The sequence below is a fragment of the Ovis aries genome, chromosome 11 (assembly GCF_016772045.2).
Source record: "Ovis aries strain OAR_USU_Benz2616 breed Rambouillet chromosome 11, ARS-UI_Ramb_v3.0, whole genome shotgun sequence".
Lineage (NCBI taxonomy): Eukaryota > Metazoa > Chordata > Mammalia > Artiodactyla > Bovidae > Ovis > Ovis aries.
Window position 1 is genome coordinate 50978006 of NC_056064.1, and position 16223 is coordinate 50994228.

At 56.1% G+C, this 16223-nt stretch overlaps 1 protein-coding gene across 5 annotated transcripts; it reads left to right on the forward strand.

Annotated features, from left to right (window-relative positions):
- The first annotated feature begins 120 nt into the window (after positions 1–120).
- TEPSIN (TEPSIN adaptor related protein complex 4 accessory protein) lies at positions 121–11066 on the forward strand. Of its 5 annotated transcripts, none has more exons than XM_027974259.2 (14): positions 121–196; positions 1912–1984; positions 2340–2431; positions 2603–2696; positions 5001–5068; positions 5221–5299; positions 5422–5493; positions 6307–6510; positions 7289–7315; positions 7453–7630; positions 7756–7869; positions 7994–8072; positions 8255–8389; positions 9221–11066. In XM_027974259.2, the coding sequence occupies exons 1-14, from the start codon at positions 149–151 to the stop codon at positions 9779–9781; spliced, it is 1824 nt and encodes a 607-aa protein (XP_027830060.2). In that variant the 5' UTR covers positions 121–148; the 3' UTR covers positions 9782–11066. The 5 variants fall into 5 exon arrangements, with proteins under 5 accessions (XP_027830060.2, XP_027830061.2, XP_060250945.1 ...); XM_027974260.2 differs by having other exon boundaries at positions 7456–7630; XM_060394962.1 differs by lacking the exon at positions 8255–8389.
- Positions 11067–16223: the final 5157 nt, after the last annotated feature.

Sequence of the window (16223 nt, forward strand, 5' to 3'; positions counted from 1 at the left end):
GTATTGGTTCACGCGCAAACTGTTTCCCGAAGTCGGCCGCAAGGCCCTCCTCACTCGGGTAATTGGCCCGCGGGGTCAGGCTCACGCACTGATTGGCGGGGGCCCGGGCCTGGCGGAAGCGGGGCGGGGCCGGAAGGTGGCCGGCACCATGGCGGCCACGCCGCCGCTGCGGGACCGCCTGAGCTTTCTGCACCGGGTGAGTGAGTGCTGGCGGCCCTGGTCCCACCACGCGCCGCCTCCTGGCCTCACCCCCAGCCCAGGCCGACCGCCTCCCTGGCTGCGCACTGCCCCCGCGGGATCCCCGCGCCCCGTGCCCTCCGGATGCTGGCAGGCTTGGCGTCCCCTTCGTCCCCCTCCGTCCCCTCCCACCTCTCCTCTCGCCTCTTTCCCTGTTTTCCGGCCGCTTCAACATCCTAGAACACTCCTCATCTCAAATCCTACCCTTCGGCCCCTCCCGAGGCTGGGGGACCCCACAGCCTTGGGGGGCGGCAAGTCAGGCCATCCCTGTGTCAGGTCCACGGGGAAGAGTGACCCCCTTGAACAAAATCCCAAGTTTTTCTGTTTTCTTACCCAGCTTAAAGTAGCTTTACAGAAAAAGAAACAGTGATCCCCCGAACTCTGGCCGAGATAACCAGACGCTGATTCGAAGAGCGGCAGAAAACCTTTTATTAAGTGGTCCAGGCAGTGGGGGAAGCCCTGAATTCCAGTTCAAATTGTGCGGAGAGGACTGGGCGTTTTCAGGACAGGACAGAAGGGTGGAGTTCAAGTGAAAAATGGCAGGCGTTTGGGCGGTTTCGGTGGGATACGGCTGCTGTGCTGATAACTGGTGGTTACAGAAGCTAAGATCCCATCGTGCGGTAGGAACTGGGGGACAGACCCTGTCCCTCCTGGTGGTTACATTTCAAGGAGTGGCCTTCAGGTCCTTGAGAAAGACTCTCCTAAGTTGTAGGAGGTCTGGGTTCCCAATTGTAGAAAATGCTCCTGAAGTGAGCCTGAACCAGTCCAAAAGTCCAGGGTCAAGAAAAGGTCTGGAGTCTGTCACCAGAAATAGGCCAGAATGAACAGTGAATTCTGGCACTGTGAGCTTCCACAGGCAGGCGGCAGGGGTGAGGGGGGTGACGGGTTCACCCTCATGCTGCTGAAAGACAGGTCAGTTCTCTTTGAGCAGAGGTTTCGCTATGTGCCGAACATGCTATGGTCCTGCAGACCTTTCCAGCTTCCCTCTGGGTCTTGGTGGACAAATAGCGTGAACAGCCTCTTGCAACATTCAGGCCAACTGTGTCTGTGGCCAGCACCTCAGAAACTGCACCTGAGGTTTCTTGTCCTGTCTACACTAGGCTCATATCCTCCAGATGTGCCATGAGGTGGAATGGGTGTTTCTGGTTTTTATCCCTAGAAATTGTACATCTTTGTGCTGAGTCAACTCAGTGTAAACACCTTTGTGCTGACACATAAGCGTGAGACACACAGCTGAGTCGGTTGTTCTTGTTTTGAGTTGTTTCTGTGGGATCCCTTCCTGAAAGTGGCGCTGTAGGTCTGTCAGGGTGAATGATTGTGTCACAGGGGTTCACCTGAGGAGTATTTTTTTTTTTGCCAGTCTGTAAGTTGGTATACTAAAGGCACTTTTAAGTTGTGTGGCTGTAGGTGTAAGGGCCTGGGGGGCCCTGCTGAATCGTGACCTTTAGGGCCTGTCACCATGGAGACCACCACCCATTTCCTCTTCCCAGGCGTTCATCCCCGCCTCCAGAAGGGAGGCTTCTGCAGGCTCCCTGTGGCCAGTGGGACCGTTGCTCTTCTCTTTGGGTCCCCTGACCCTGTGTCACGCCAACTATAAGCTTTTGAAACTGGGATCCCCAAGAATGAGGGCTCCTGTGGCCACTCACTGTGGGCTGGGCTCTCGCTCCCTTTCAGCTCCCGATTCTCCTGAAGGGAACGTCGGATGATGATGTCCCGTGTCCGGGCTACCTGTTTGAGGAGATTGCCAGTATCCTTCCTTGTGGATACCTCTGGGGCCCCTGTAGCCTCTCCTACCCCATCTCCCAAGGTCCCGGGCTTCTCCTATCCCAAGGGGGCCCTGGCTCCTTTCCCATAGCAGCTAGGTGTGTGGGCTCTGAAAGTCACCTTACTGATGACTTGAGGCTTAGGAGGCCCTGGAAGCCGGGTGTTCCTGAAACCAGGGCCTGGGGTGGGTGCCTGGGGTGGGTGCCTGGGGTGGGTGCCTGTGGTAGAGGGGGCCACACTGAGGAGTTCGATGGCAGGAAGGCCCAGCTTCTCTCCCTGGCCAGGGCATTGTGTGGCCCAGGGTTAGCTCTCCCCTTCCCTAACTGAGTGCCTCCCAGAGATCTCCCACGAATCCCTGGGCAGCAGCCAGTGTCTCCTGGAGTACCTGCTGAACCGTCTGCACAGCGGCTCTGGCCGCGTGAAGCTCAAGGTGAGTCCGAGTGGCTCCAGATGCCTGCCCGGGGGTTAAGTCAGGGCCCTGTCCTGCCCCTGGTGGTGAGGCTGGAGGGGAGGGATGAGCTGGGGGCATGGGGGGCTGTGTCGGGTGGGGCACCCTTCTGTGGACCCAGCTCTGCCCACCCCCCCATCCCTGCTGCCCCAGGTGCTGAAGATCCTGCTGCACCTGTGTGGTCATGGCTCCTCTTCCTTTCTGCTCATCCTGAAGCGCAACCCTGCCTTCATCCAGGAAGCCGCAGGTATGGGCCAGCACTGCCTACAGGAGGCGTGGGAGGAAGGTGGCCAGGGCAGGTCTCGGCCAGAACCCTTAACCCGAGCCCCTGCCTCCCTGTCTCATACCCGTGCTCCGTCCACACTGTCCTTCACTGCCACTTCCTCCCTTCCCTTCCCTCTGTGTCAGCTCCTCCCCTCCTCCCCACCAGGCCAGGCCAGCACATTGCGTGGAATGGCTGGTGTCTGTCCGTGAGCTCTGCTGGGCCTTTGCGGCCTGGACCTTTCCTGTCTGTCCCTGCCGCCTTAGGTTCCCTCTTCTCCCCAGAGCTGCTCCTCCGGACCCTAGGAAGCCCTCCATTCTCAGAAGGGCTGGGAGGGTGGGGGACAGGACTAATGAGGCTATAGTGAAAAGTGGGGCCCTGGCCTGTGGGGATCCAGGTGACAGGTGGGTCTGGGGTAGAGCCCCGTCCCTCACCTGCCCCCAGGCCAGAGGTGTTCATGAGTCTCTTGTTAATAGGAACTGGTGGAGGGTCGTGGCCTGAGGTCTTCTCCTTGGGTGGGGAGAACTGAATAGGAAGGCCATGGCCTTCAGGCCAGAACCCACCCCGCCAAGCTGTCCCCGAGAGGGCAGTGCCACGGAGAGATTGAGTCCTCCGGGCACCACTTGCTTGTTGGAGACTCTTTAGTGTGCCCTGCCGCTGCACCCCCAATCCACTGTCTTCCCTTTGCTTCAGGCGCACTGAGGCCAGGCTGGGGCTGGGCTGCCTGTGGGCCCTGGGGTCCATGCAGGCGCCTTGGAGACAGTGAGTGGCCTTGGAGGGGGCGCAGACCATTACTTGGCAGATTCCTAGAGGCGCCCAGGGGGCTGGGGGCGCACTCGTCACAGCCCAGCTCCCTGGAGTTTGTGCACTGAAGCAGCATGGCTGGTTCATTCTCACCAGCCGAAGGGTCAGAACGGGCCTGTCCCGCTGCTTGGCTCACACAGCTGTGGCCAGCGCTGGGCCTCGCCTCTGTCCTGGTCTCCGAAGAGGGCAGAGGAAGCAGAGGGGGGCAGCTGACTGTGGTTCTCTATTAGCACCACCGTCTCTCAAGCTCTGAGCACTGTCCCCAGAGGACGAGTACCCAGATAGATGGGGCTGTGAGAGGAGCTAATCCTGGAGGCGGGGGTGGGGGGCACACAAAGGTTGGCCCAACTTTGGGGGCCTGGCGGGGGGGGGGTCCCTGTGACTCCCACAGGGAGGGTGGGAGCTGTGGCAGGGCGGCGGGGAGGTACCCTGCCCTGGCTGGTCTCAGCACCCTAAGGCAGGAGAAGCCAGCGAGGTTTAATGAGACATAAGCTTCCCAGGTTGGAGAAGGAAATGGCAACCCACCCAGTTTCTTGCCTGGAGAATCCCATGAACAGAGGAGCCTGGCAGGCCGTGGTCCATAGTGTTGCAGAGAGTCGGACATGCGTGTACGCACGCAAGCTTCCCAGGTGGTGCTGGTGGTGAAGAGCCTGCCTGCCAATTCAGGAAACGCTGGAGACGGGTTTGATCCCTGGGTTGGGAAGATCTCCTGGAGGAGGGCATGGCAACCCACTCCAATATTCTTCCACGGACAGAGGAGCCTGCTGGGCTGTAGTCCATGGGGTCACAGTCAGACCCGACTGAAGGGACTTGGTGCACACAAGCTTATCTGATGGGCCACAGCTGGAGCTCTATGAGCAGGAGCCCTGTCAGGCTGTGATAAGGAACCTGCATTATGGTCAGGCCTTTGGAAGCTCTGAAGAGCTGGACTAGAGCCTCCTCGGGCTTCCCTGATAGCTCAATTGGTAAAGAATCCACCTGCAATGCAGGAGACCCTGGTTCGATTCCTAGGTCGGGAAGATCCGCTGGAGAAGGGTAGGCTACCCATTCCAGTATTCTTGGGCTTCCCTGGTGGCTCAGCTGGTAAAGAATCCGCCTGCAGTGTGGGAGACCTGGGTTCCACCCCCGCATTGAGGGCCTCCTCCGGTCGCCTCTGGGTGGAGATGGTGTTGAGGGGGAGGCAGCGAGGCTGCTGTTGCAGAGGGTCGGGTGAGGCCCTGGTGTTCTGGAGGTTGAGTTGCAGCCTCACGGCTGGGGGTGTGGGCCAGGGGACGCCGAGGGGCTGTGAGGGCACAGCCACCCCAGGCCTGGGGATGGCGGTGCATCTGTGCTTTAGGAAGCACCGAGGCACTTGGTTGAGGGGGTTGAGCTGGGGGCTTCGGGGGGGCCAGGCAAGGCCAGGGCTCACCGCCTGCGTTGGGTGTGGGCTTTGAGGCTTGGTGGTTGGCGTTGCCCAGCTCAACTCTCCTCCCATCTGTCGCGCAGTTTTCGCGGGGCCCCCGGATCCTCTCCACGGGAACAGCCTGTACCAGAAGGTGCGGGCGGCCGCCCAGGTGAGCCTAGGACCCAGGTCACTCCCTGCTCTCCCTGCCCAGGGCCCTGGCTCCACTCTCTGCAGGACAGAGCCCCTGAGTGGCCCTCAGGGGAGAAGGAGGGGTGGGGGAACCGTGGGCTTGCGGTGCTGAGCGCCCTTTGCCTCGTCTAGGACTTGGGGGCTGCCTTGTACTCCGACGCCTTGTCACCTCCACCTCCCTCCCAGCCTCCCAGGACCCTGCCCCCAGCAGGTATGCAAGTATGCCCAGCCCTGTCACCGGGTTACTCTGGGCGGGCCCGAAGCCTCTCCTCCCACAAACGTCCAGGGTTGAGGGTCGGGTCCCCACTGCTGCTGACATGCGCCTCCCCGCAGGCATGGGCTCCCAGTCCAGGCCCCAGAGCGTCCTGCAGGGCTTCGGCTACAGCAAGGAGCGGGGTCACACAGGTGAGTGCTGCGGGACTGGGGCCCAGGCTGAGGGTGAGGGGCGGATGGGACCTGTGTGCCCCTCACTGACTTCTGTCCCACCCCGGGGCTGCTGGGGAGGTGCAGTCGGCTCTCCTTACCTGGCTGGTGAAAAGCCAGGCTGACAGTCAACCCCACACTTGGGCCATCGGCCCTGGGCTCCTTTAGGGAGCCGAGCGCAGAGGGCAGTGGTCCTGTCTGTGACAGAGGTGACTTGGAGCTGGCACCGTGCCAGCCCTACTTGCCAGGAGAGCCTGAAGCCCCCCAGGGCCACGTGAGCCTCTCGAGGGCTCTGGGCCGGGTCCAGCTGATGTGCTGACCACTCCAGCCATGGCTCCTAGTTCCCTGGCCCTTGTGATTCCTAAAGTGGGTCGGCCTTAGAGCCCACCTGTTCCTAACCTGGGGGTGACTGCCAGATCACTCTCCATGGGGCACTCCGTGGGAAAGCCCCTAGCACAGGATGTGAGCACTCCTTAAGTGGCCAGGGAGATTGTGGTTCTCAGAACAACCACCTTAGGTGGCCCCCTACTCTGAGGTGGGGACCCAGGAGGGCGAGAGGTACAGCTTTGCTGTGAGCTGCCACTCATCCAAGCTCCACGGGGCCGGATGCATTGAAGTGAATTCACCGCAGAAGCTTCTGGGTGGGCCCTGTTCCTCCACAGGGCCTCTGCTCTGTGACTGCATCTTGTGTCCCAACCTCTTGGGTCCTGGGTGAGCAGCAGCCGTGGGCACCTCATCCTGGGAACACAGGGTGGGACTGAGGGGGCTGTGCCGTCTCTCCTCTCTCTGCTGCAGGCTCTGCAGGTGAAGCCTTCCTGTCTACCATCCAGAAAGCCGCAGAGGTGGTGGCCAGCGCCGTGCGCCCTGGGCCTGAGAGCCCCAGCTGCCAGAGGTCCCTTCCGCGGGGTGACGCCTACCAGCCGGCCGTGACACCTTCAACCAGCCTCGGCACCTCTGCCTCCGGGAGCTCTCTCCCTGCGGCCAGCCCAGGAGCCCGAGGTATTGAGCTGGACTCCTCCCTTGGGATGCTGGCTTCCCCCTCCCGGGGCCCTGGGCTTCCAGTCACCTGCTGGGGCTGGGTGGGAGCAGACGAGGGAGGAGGAAGAAAGCAGCTCACTCCTGGTGGGGGGAGGGGGCTGGAGCCCCACCCTGCTGGTCCCGCGACACCTCCCAGAGCCAGCACGTGACAAGCTCGCAGAGCCAGCCCACGAGACTCGACTCCCTGCGGCCTCTGCGGCGGTGCACATAGGGCAACCCTGCCTCGATCCCCTCGTCCAGTGCTCTCTGTCAGTCTGCTCTGGGTGGGAGCTCAGGTATTACGGCCCCACGAGAGGTGGGGTCTGCCCAGGATCCCAGCTGCTCAGATATGGAAGCTTAGAGCTGGGACAGGAGCCATCCCCAGCTCTCGTGTGTTCATCCGGCGCCGTCAAGCAGCTTTGCAGCCCATCAGGGCCCAGGGGCAACAGGGAAGCCCTCCTCAGGGGCCAGGCTCCATGCCATGTGTGTTCTAGCGGTGCGCTGTGATATAGGAGGGAGCGACGGCTGCCCACGCCCTCCGCCTCCACCTCTGCCTCTCCCAGAAGTGCTGCCCCATTTGCCTGGCTCGGAGGAAGGATGTCTGTGCTCGCCGGGACTTGAGAGCTGCTGTGCTGGGCGCTGTCCCCACTGCCCTGGCATCTGGTGCCTGATGCTGCTTTCTGGGCAGGCGTGTCCTGTGCGGGCCCCCCACCCTGGCCCTGAGTGAGGGTGTGCCCTGTTCTGCCCCATTTCCTCTCAGGTGGTGTTTCCCGGAGCTGGAACCCAGGTAGCTACGTGTCCACATCCCAGAACCCAGCCCATAGGCTCTTCCCTGGGTCTCCCTGTCCAGGGCTCCTGGGGAGACGGACGTGGGGCCAGTCTGAGGCCCCCAAGGGTCTGCCCCTCAGTCGGTGTTTCTTCCAGCAGCGAGACACCAGCCTGGGCAGGCCGGAGGCGGCTGGGATGAGCTGGACAGCAGTCCCAGCTCTCAGGATTCTTCCCAGGAGAACGATGATCTGGGCAAGGCCTCGGACTCGGGTAGTCGGTCGGGCAGCGACAGCCCCTCGGGGGCCAGCCGGGCACCTAATGACCTGGCAGAAAGGTGATCCAGCACCCCAGGGCGCCCCTCCCTCCCTACCCTGATGGGCAAGAGGTGACTTGGAGGGGGCTCACCCCTCCTGGCGTAAGGGAGCCCACCCTTTGTCCTGACCCGTGTGCACCTGGCAGGGTTGAGGCTGTGACCCTGAGTGACTGCCAGCAGGAGCTGAGCCTGGTCCAGACTGTGACCCAGGGGCAGCACACCTTCCTGAGCCGAGAGGAGGTGCAGCACTTCGTCAAAGAGTGAGCCCTGGCCTGTTCCAGGCCCCCTCACCCCCGCACCCCGCCCCCATCCCTCGCCCTGCCTCTGCACACACACCCCTTGCCCCACGTCCCAGCCCTGTTGCACGGTGCCCCCTTCCTGCAGGTGTGGCCTCCTCAACTGTGAGGCTGTGCTGGAGCTGCTCATCGGCCACCTGGCTGCCACCAGTGAGCGTGTTCAGATGGTGAGGAGGGGAGTGGGTGGGGCTGGGGGTGTGCCCAGACACGGGGAGTGGGGAGAATGAGCACAGGACCCCCAGCCCAGTCGATTGTCTGCTGAGGGCCGAGAGGAGGGAGGGAGGGAGCCGGTCACACAGACCTCCCTTGGAGGGGGAACCAGCTGACATCAAGCCCACCCACCCCACAGAGAGCCCTGGGTGCCATCGCCTCCCTCGGGTGCACTGACCTGCTCTCCCAGGAGCGAGTCCTGCTCCTCACCCGGCCTCGGCTGCAGGAGCTCAGTGAGGGCAGCCCTGGACCCGTGACCAACAAGGCCACAAAGGTGGGCAGCCTCCAGGGCCCAGAGGAGAGGGTGCAGGACACCCCTGCAGTCCCACACCGTCCCCCCATCCCCCGCTGCCTTCCCTAGACACGCCCCCTCCTGCTCCTGCAGCTGGCACAAGTCATCCCCTTAGAACTGCAGTTGGTGGCCTGGCCTCTTCCCGTACTTGGGACCCCCAGGTTTCCCCAACCTTGCCCTGGTTTCCCTGACCTTCTGCCCAGCAGATCAGCCCTTTGGGCAGTGCCTTCTCCCTTGTGGCTGTCTCCTCCAGGAAGCCGTCCTCCTGCGGGAAGCCCTCCTTGACTGTTTGGATGGCTCTCTTTCTGTACTCTGTGTCCTGGGTCTACGCTCTGCTCCCATATGCCCCACCCTGGGAAAGCAGAAATGGTTGTCTGAGTCCTCTTCCCACTGATGAATGTGGGGAGGCCACCTGCAGTCTTCTCTGAGGGCCCGCTGTTGGCCTCCCTCAGCTTCCAGTTTTCTGTATGGCTGAAAATTCAGATGCTTAGTCACCTAAAACCTGAGAAGGACCCAGGAGGCCAGCTATCAGGGATGACACCTGGGTGGGACTTGGTGTCACTTGACCGGGAGGGGGCGCTCTTCCACTCTGGCAGGCCACACGGCAGCTTGATGTGGGGGAAAGCATCTGTATGACAGCTGGTGGAGAGCAGCAGTGCTGCTGCCGGGGGATAACAGAATTGTTGTGAGCGGCCAGTGGTCCTGCCCCATGCTCTGGCCAGCGACATTGAGGAGGGCGCCCGGGAGCACCATGTCCTCTGATTCCTGGAGGAATATAAGAGCCCTCACCAGTTCTCCTCTTCCCTTGTTCAGATCCTGAGACACTTTGAAGCCTCCTGCCGACAGTGGCCCCCTGCCCGGAGGCCCCCAGCTGAGCCTGGCCCTGCAGCTGCCCATGTGGGCCCATCAGACCTGTTGACTGACGCCCTGCCTTTCACCGGAGGCCCAGCCTTCCTGCAGCCTCTGAGTTCAGCTCTGTTTTTGCCCAAGGGCAGCACACCCCCATCAGGGATGCAGCCCAGTCCTGTGCCCCCGGTGTCCCCGGACAGCTGCCCCCTTCCAGTCCCTGGGGCTGCCAGGGAGGCTGAGACCAGGCTGGCAGGTTCCACAGACCAGGGAGCTGCATCTGAGCAGGGCCCGCTCTGCATGGACACCCCAAAGGGAGGGCCAGAGATCAGCCTGGGCCCCAGCCATAGCTGTAGCTCCTTATTTGCTGGCATGGAACTGGTGGCTTGTCCCCGCCTGGTGGGGGCCGGGACTGCTGCAGAGGAGCCCCTCCCAGCCCACCAGACTCCCTGGACGTTGTCACAGAGGCTGGCAGCAAAAGAGCCTTGCGGCTCTGAGCCATCAGCTTTCGCATTCTTAAACTCATGATCTTGTCTGCCTGGGCCATATGCAGTCTGTGTGCTCCCTAGCCCGTGACTCCCAGGACCCTGTGACTTTGTGCTGTCCCCTATGCCCACAGCCCGCAATTCCCCTTTGTGTGGTTGGCCTCGCCCTCCCCTGGCCTCTTCCCCTCACCCACTGAGGCCTTGGGTGTGGACAGCCGCGCAGCAAGGCAAGCTTAGAGTGGACGGCCCACCCAGGGATGAGAATGGCCACCAGTAAAACCCATGGATGTTTTAGAAGTCCATGCACCAGTCAGAGCCAGACCACCACTGTGGTAATGAGGTGCCCATGGGAGCTGCTCCCCAACTTTGCGCCTAAGGTGGGTTCCCTGTTTTTCTGCTGGGAGGCAGGACCCCCCGCTTACAGCCTGCCCCCTGGGTTTGATGGCCCAAGAGCAGCGCCCCCGAGCACCCTGCAGGACTTGCAGGGAGGGCAAGGCAGGCCCAGAAAGAGGAGCTGAGCACGAGCTAAGCCTGGCAGCTGGTGGGCCCTAGGGTGCCGGATCTCCTGCCTCATGGCCATCTGCTTTGGCGGGATGCTTCTCCCATCTGCCAGAGGGACGAAGGGAGGGCAGTGGGGCAGACAGCATGACGTGGCTTGCCCAGAGGGCACTGGAGGGGAGCTCATGGGAGAGGAGACCTGGTGACTGAGCTTGGAGACAACACACCCCTTGGAACTGGCCCGAGTCCCTCGGGTCCTTATGGGCACACAAAGGGCACCAGGGGAAGACGGAGAGAACCCATCTGCAGGCTGAGCCCAGACCCAGCTTCCAGCCAAGCTTCTGCTGTTTCCAGGTGACAGTCCTGTGAGGAGGATCCCAGGGCCACCTCAGTCATTCCTCTGCCCCACCTGCTGTCTCCTTGGCCAGAGACTGGCCATTTGGACTTGAATTCCTGTAGCAGCAGGCAGGCAGGCACAGAGCCTTGCAAGCACTGACCTCGGGGTCCCCTGGGGAAACCCCTGCCTTCCTGGCCCTCAGAAACAAGGTTGATGTGGAACCACTGCTTGGGTCTTAGTTTTTGAGCTCAGATCCATCCCTCTGGGGGAGAGGGGAGTCCTAAGCAGCCTCCTGGCTTCTCGTCCATCAGGATTGGGGTCTGGGTAGGGTTAGGGCAGCATCAGGTCCGTGTGGCCTGTGTCAGCTCCCCCTGCCGTGACCTCTGCCTGCAGACTGCGCAGCCACCTCAGAGCTAGGGCTGTGGTTGCTCTGGGGAGAACTGGGGATGGCCTGGGGTCACACTTCCCACATAAACACTGCTGTTCACGGGAAGCTGCACTGATCGCTTTTTCATTTTCTATGTGTGTGTGTGTGTGTGAGAGGAGAGAAAACAGCACAGGGGCTGAGTCCCTACGGGGCACAGGTAGAGCCTTCTGAAAGCAGGGACAGGTATCAATTCTTCCTTAAATGTTTGGAAGGACTCCCCAGTGGAACTATCTTGTCCTGTAATTTTCTTAATTGCAAAATTTCTGACTACAAAATTCAATTTCTTAAGTAGATTTAAGGACTATCTGGGTTATCTATTTCCTTGTGAGTTTCAGTAATTTGTGTCTTTCAAGGAATTGGTCAGTTGCGAATATGGCTGTAGAGTTTTTTCAGCCTACTTTCTTTGTTCTTCCAATTTCTATAGTGTCCCACCTTTCATTTCTGATATTAATGGTTTTTTCCCCTTTCTTGGCTAGTCTGATTAGAAGTTTATTGATATTATTGACCTTTTCAAAGAACTAACTTTTGGTTTTATATTTCTTACTGATTTTATGTTTCCTATTTTATTGACTTCTGCTCTTTACTATTTCATTCTTCCTGCTGTGGATTTTTTTCTTTTTCTAGCTTTTTAAAGGTGAACGTTTAGATTATTGATCTAAGACCTTTTTTCTTTTTTAATATAAGCATTTAAAATTTTTTATTTTATTTTTGGTTGCAGTAGGTCTTGCTGCGTGCAGGCTTTCTCTAGTGGCAGAGAGTGGGAGCTTCTCTCCATCACAGTTCACGGGCTTCTCATTGGGGTGGCCTCTTCTATGGTGGAGCACAGGCTCTAGGCACACCGGCTTCAGCAGTTGCAGCTTGTGGGCGCAGTAGCAGCAGTTTGCGGGTGCTAGAGCACAGGCTCAGTAGCTGTGATTCGTGGGATTAGTTGCTCCGTGGCATGTGGAATCTTCCCAGATCAGGGATCACGCCCATGTTGCCTGCATTGGCAGGCAGATTCTTACCCGCTGTACGACCAGGGAAGTCCTAATGGAAACGTTTTTAATGCTGTACATTTTCCTCTATAGACACTTTCAGCTACATCCCATGAACTCTGTTAGCATTTTAGTATTTATTCAGTTCAAAATATTTTCTAATTTCCCATAAGACTTCCTTTTTGTCTGACTTTTATTGGGGGTTACAGTACCAGGGAGAATGTGAAACCTCCTGGACTAACTAGAGATCAAACCCATGCCTCCTGCAGTGGAAATGTGGAGTCTTGACCCCTGGATCAAATAAAATGCGTTTTTTATTAGTACTTTATATTGTAAGAGAACATGTAAGACTTTTATTATAAAGATTTCAAGCTTTTACTTAAGTTTGTTTAGTGGCCCAGGATATAGTCTCTTGGTGAATGTTCCATGTGCACTTGATTTGGAGAACTGCACACCAATCTCCGTGAACATAGATTTTAAAAAAAGTCCTCAACAGACTATTAGCAAAACATATCCAGCAGTATACAGAAAGTAATAATACATCACAATAAGTGGAGTTTTTCCTGGGAATGGAAGGCTGGTCCAACATCTGAAAATCAGTACAATTCACTATATTAACACACTAAAGAACAAATCACATTATTTTATACAGAAAAAAGCATGAGATAAATTTCAACATTCATGATTAAAAAAAAAAACAGCAAACTAGAAATATAAGAATTTCTTTCACCCAGTAAAGGGGATGGACTGAGTGCTTGTGTGCATACACAGTTGCTTCAGTCGTGTCCAACTCTGCAACACCATACTTAATGTCAAAAGGCTGAGTGATTTCCCTCCAAGATTGGGAACAAGACGGGAATGTCCATACTCACCACTTTTGTTTAGCATTGTCCTGGAAGCGCCAGCCACTTCAGTGAAACAATGGGGGAAAAGACAAATACAAAGGAAGAAATAAAACTTAACTAACCACAGAAAGCATGATTATTTATGTCGAAAATCACATAGATTACACAAAAAAATCCTATGACTGGCAAGACCACAGGCTGTTGAGTAAAACTGAATTGTATTTTCATATACGAGTGATATACGATTGGACATTTACATTGTAAAATCTGTTATTGGGGCGTCCCTGGTATAGGAGGATTCCACATGCCTTGGAGCAGCTAAGCCCCTGTGCCACACTACCGAGCCCATGCTCTAGGGCCCGTGTGCCGCAGCAGCTGAAGCCCGCACGTCTAGAGCCTGTGCTCCACAACAAGCGGGGCCGCCACCAGGAGAACGCAAGCAAGAGTACCCCCTGTCCACCACAGCTAGAGAAAGCCCACACGCAGCAACGAAGACCCAGTGTGGCCCGAAATAGATACTCTATGATAGCATCCCAAAACTGAAATAGTTAGGTATAAATCTAACTTGTGTGTATATATAGGATCTGTATGCTGAAAAATACAAAAGACTGATGAAAGAAAACAATGAAGACCTATGTAAATGGTGAGATACACTATAGATTGGAAGAGTTTTACTGTTAAGATATCAATTTTTCCCAAACTGATCTGCAGATTTAACATAATTCCCATCTAGTTTTTTTTTTGGGGGGGGGGTAAATGGAAACAAACTGATCCTAAAAGCTACAACCAAAGTCAAAGCAATTAGAATAGCTAAGGTCATTTTGAAAAAGCACACAGAGGGCTCACAGTACCTACTTTGAAAACATACTGTCAAGAAGCACTAGTCAACACTGGGATGTGTGAAAGTTTAGACATAGATCAGTGGGCCAGTATAGACAATTCAGAAACAGCCACACGGATATGGTCAGTTGGTTTTCCACAGGTGTCAAGGTAATTCAATGGAAAAAGGATAGACTTTCAACGCATAGTATTGAAACAACTGGAAGAAAAGAATGAACCTTGGCTTCTTCTCATATCTTACACAGTATTTAAAGTGAGCCATAACCCTACCTAGAAGTTAAACTTCCAGAAGAAAACCTAGCAGAAAATGTTCTGTCCATGGATTAGGCAAAGGCTTCTATGAGAGAGAAAAAGCACAAACTAGTAGAAAAAACTAGGCATCATCAAAGTTGAAGAACTTTACTTTGAATGGCAAGAACAAAAAGACAAGCCACAGACTGGAGATGTTTGCAAATCATAACTCTCAGGAAGGATTTATATCAAGAACATATAAGGAACACTCCAAACTCGATGTACAAAGTGGGTGAAAGATGTGGACGGACACTTTGCCAAAAAGGTATATGGATATTGGACAGAGAAGCACACAGATAGTTTCTCAACATTGTTAGGGAAATGCCGTTGAAGACCATGTGGAATACCACTACACACCTGTTAGTATTTTTTAAGAATATTTATTTTAGTTGCAGCATCCAGTCTCTTCATTGTGTTAAGATCTTTTGATAACGGTGTGTGGATTTAGTTGGCTCCAAGGCCTGTGGGATCTCCCTGACTAGGGATCAAGCCTGTGTCCCCTTCATTGCAAAGAGGATTCTTAACCATTGGACCCCCAGGGAAGTCCTGACACCCATTAATATTAGTATTAATTAAAAATAAAAATCCAGTAATACCAAGTGTAAGGCCAAGGGGGATCAAATGGAATTCACAGGCTGCTGGTGAGAATGCAGCATAATAAAAAGGTACATTGCCTTCCGGAAAAGTTTGGCAGTATCTTAGCTAAACACCTACCTACCTACCATACAATTCAGCAGTCCCTTCCTAAGTATTTACCGAAGTGACATGAAAACTTAAGTTCACACAAATGTTTAAAAGTGAATGTTTACAACAGTTCCATTCATAATTGCCCCGAACCTGAAACAACCCTTAAGCCCTTGGTTGCTGTGTAATAAAGGATGGTTCACCCACACCGTGGAATACTAGTTAGCAATGAAGAAAAGAGGAATAGGGAAGACTCATCTGGCTAGGTGAAGGAAACCAGACTCAAAATGGTACACAGCACAGGACTGCATTTCCAAGGCTCTGGAAAAGGCAAAACCATAGTGACAGACAGACGGCAGGTTGGAAGTGACTGGGACAAGGGGTGGGGAGGATACGGCTACAGAAAGGCAGCCCATGGTTTGGAGAGGGGAGAGAATGTTCTGTGCCTTGTTTGTGGTGGTGGTAAAACAGCTCTCTGTGTGTGTGCTTAGTTGCTCAGTCAATTCTGACTCAGCGACCCCATGGACTGTAGATGACCAGGCTTCTCTGTCTGTGGGGATTCTCCAGGCAAGAATACAAGTTGCCATGTCTTTCTCCAGGGATCTTCCCAACCCAGGGATTGAACCCTGAGTTGAACGCATTGCAGGGGGATTCTTTACCATCTGAACCACCAGGGAAACCTAAACAGCTCTCTGCATTGTCAAAACTCAGCTGTACACCCAAAAATATGATTTTTATTGATATAAATTAGAATTTTTTGAAGTAAAAATAGTATTTGATTTATAAAAATGGGACAAAAATGAGCAACGTGCTATTTGTTATTTTGAAGGGAAAAATGTTGGCGAGACCAGAAAGTTCGTGGAAGAGAGGGGGCTTTCCTGGTGAAGGGATCACAGATTGGGGGCGTAGGGTAGCTACTGGGTAGCGCTGAGCTGGGTGTGCCGGGTCCACCTGCGCGCTGGGAAAGGCGCACAGTGCAGGTAGGGAAACACGCAGGATGCCAAAGAGTAGAGCCAGCGGGGATAGTGGTCTGGACGTGAGAAACGATAGAAAACAACCTCCAGGCGTGGGGGCGGGGGTGCGGGGGGGAGTGGAAGTGGGGGATTAAAACTTCGGAGAAGGAGGCAAAAAAAAAAAAAACGGGGGATGGGGAGGATGGCATTGTGAAGACAGGAAAAGGACATGAAAAAATAGAAAAAGGACAACGTCGCCACCGCGCGGTCTTGGGTAGTAAGGAGGGGAGCGGGCATTAAGGGTGAGGGTAGGTGTCAGGGTCGCCCGAGCAAGGGCCCCTATTGACAGCTTCACAGCGGGCCTCCCTGGGACTCGCGGGTCCAGATCCCAAAACGGAGCTTTCAGACGGTAACTGGACCCAGGTGTCCAGACGAGTCTGGGCAAGGAGGGATCTCGAGTACCGCGCAAGAGCCCAGGGACCGCGTGGGATCCGCGGGACGGCATGGGAGCCAGGGGGACGACGCGGCCTGGGACTGAGTGGGAGCCCGGAAGGCTGGCTGGGCCCACGGTAAGAAGCAGCGCGGAGCCACCCTGCGCGATCCACGGCCCTCCCCACGCGCAGTCCCTTTCTCCTC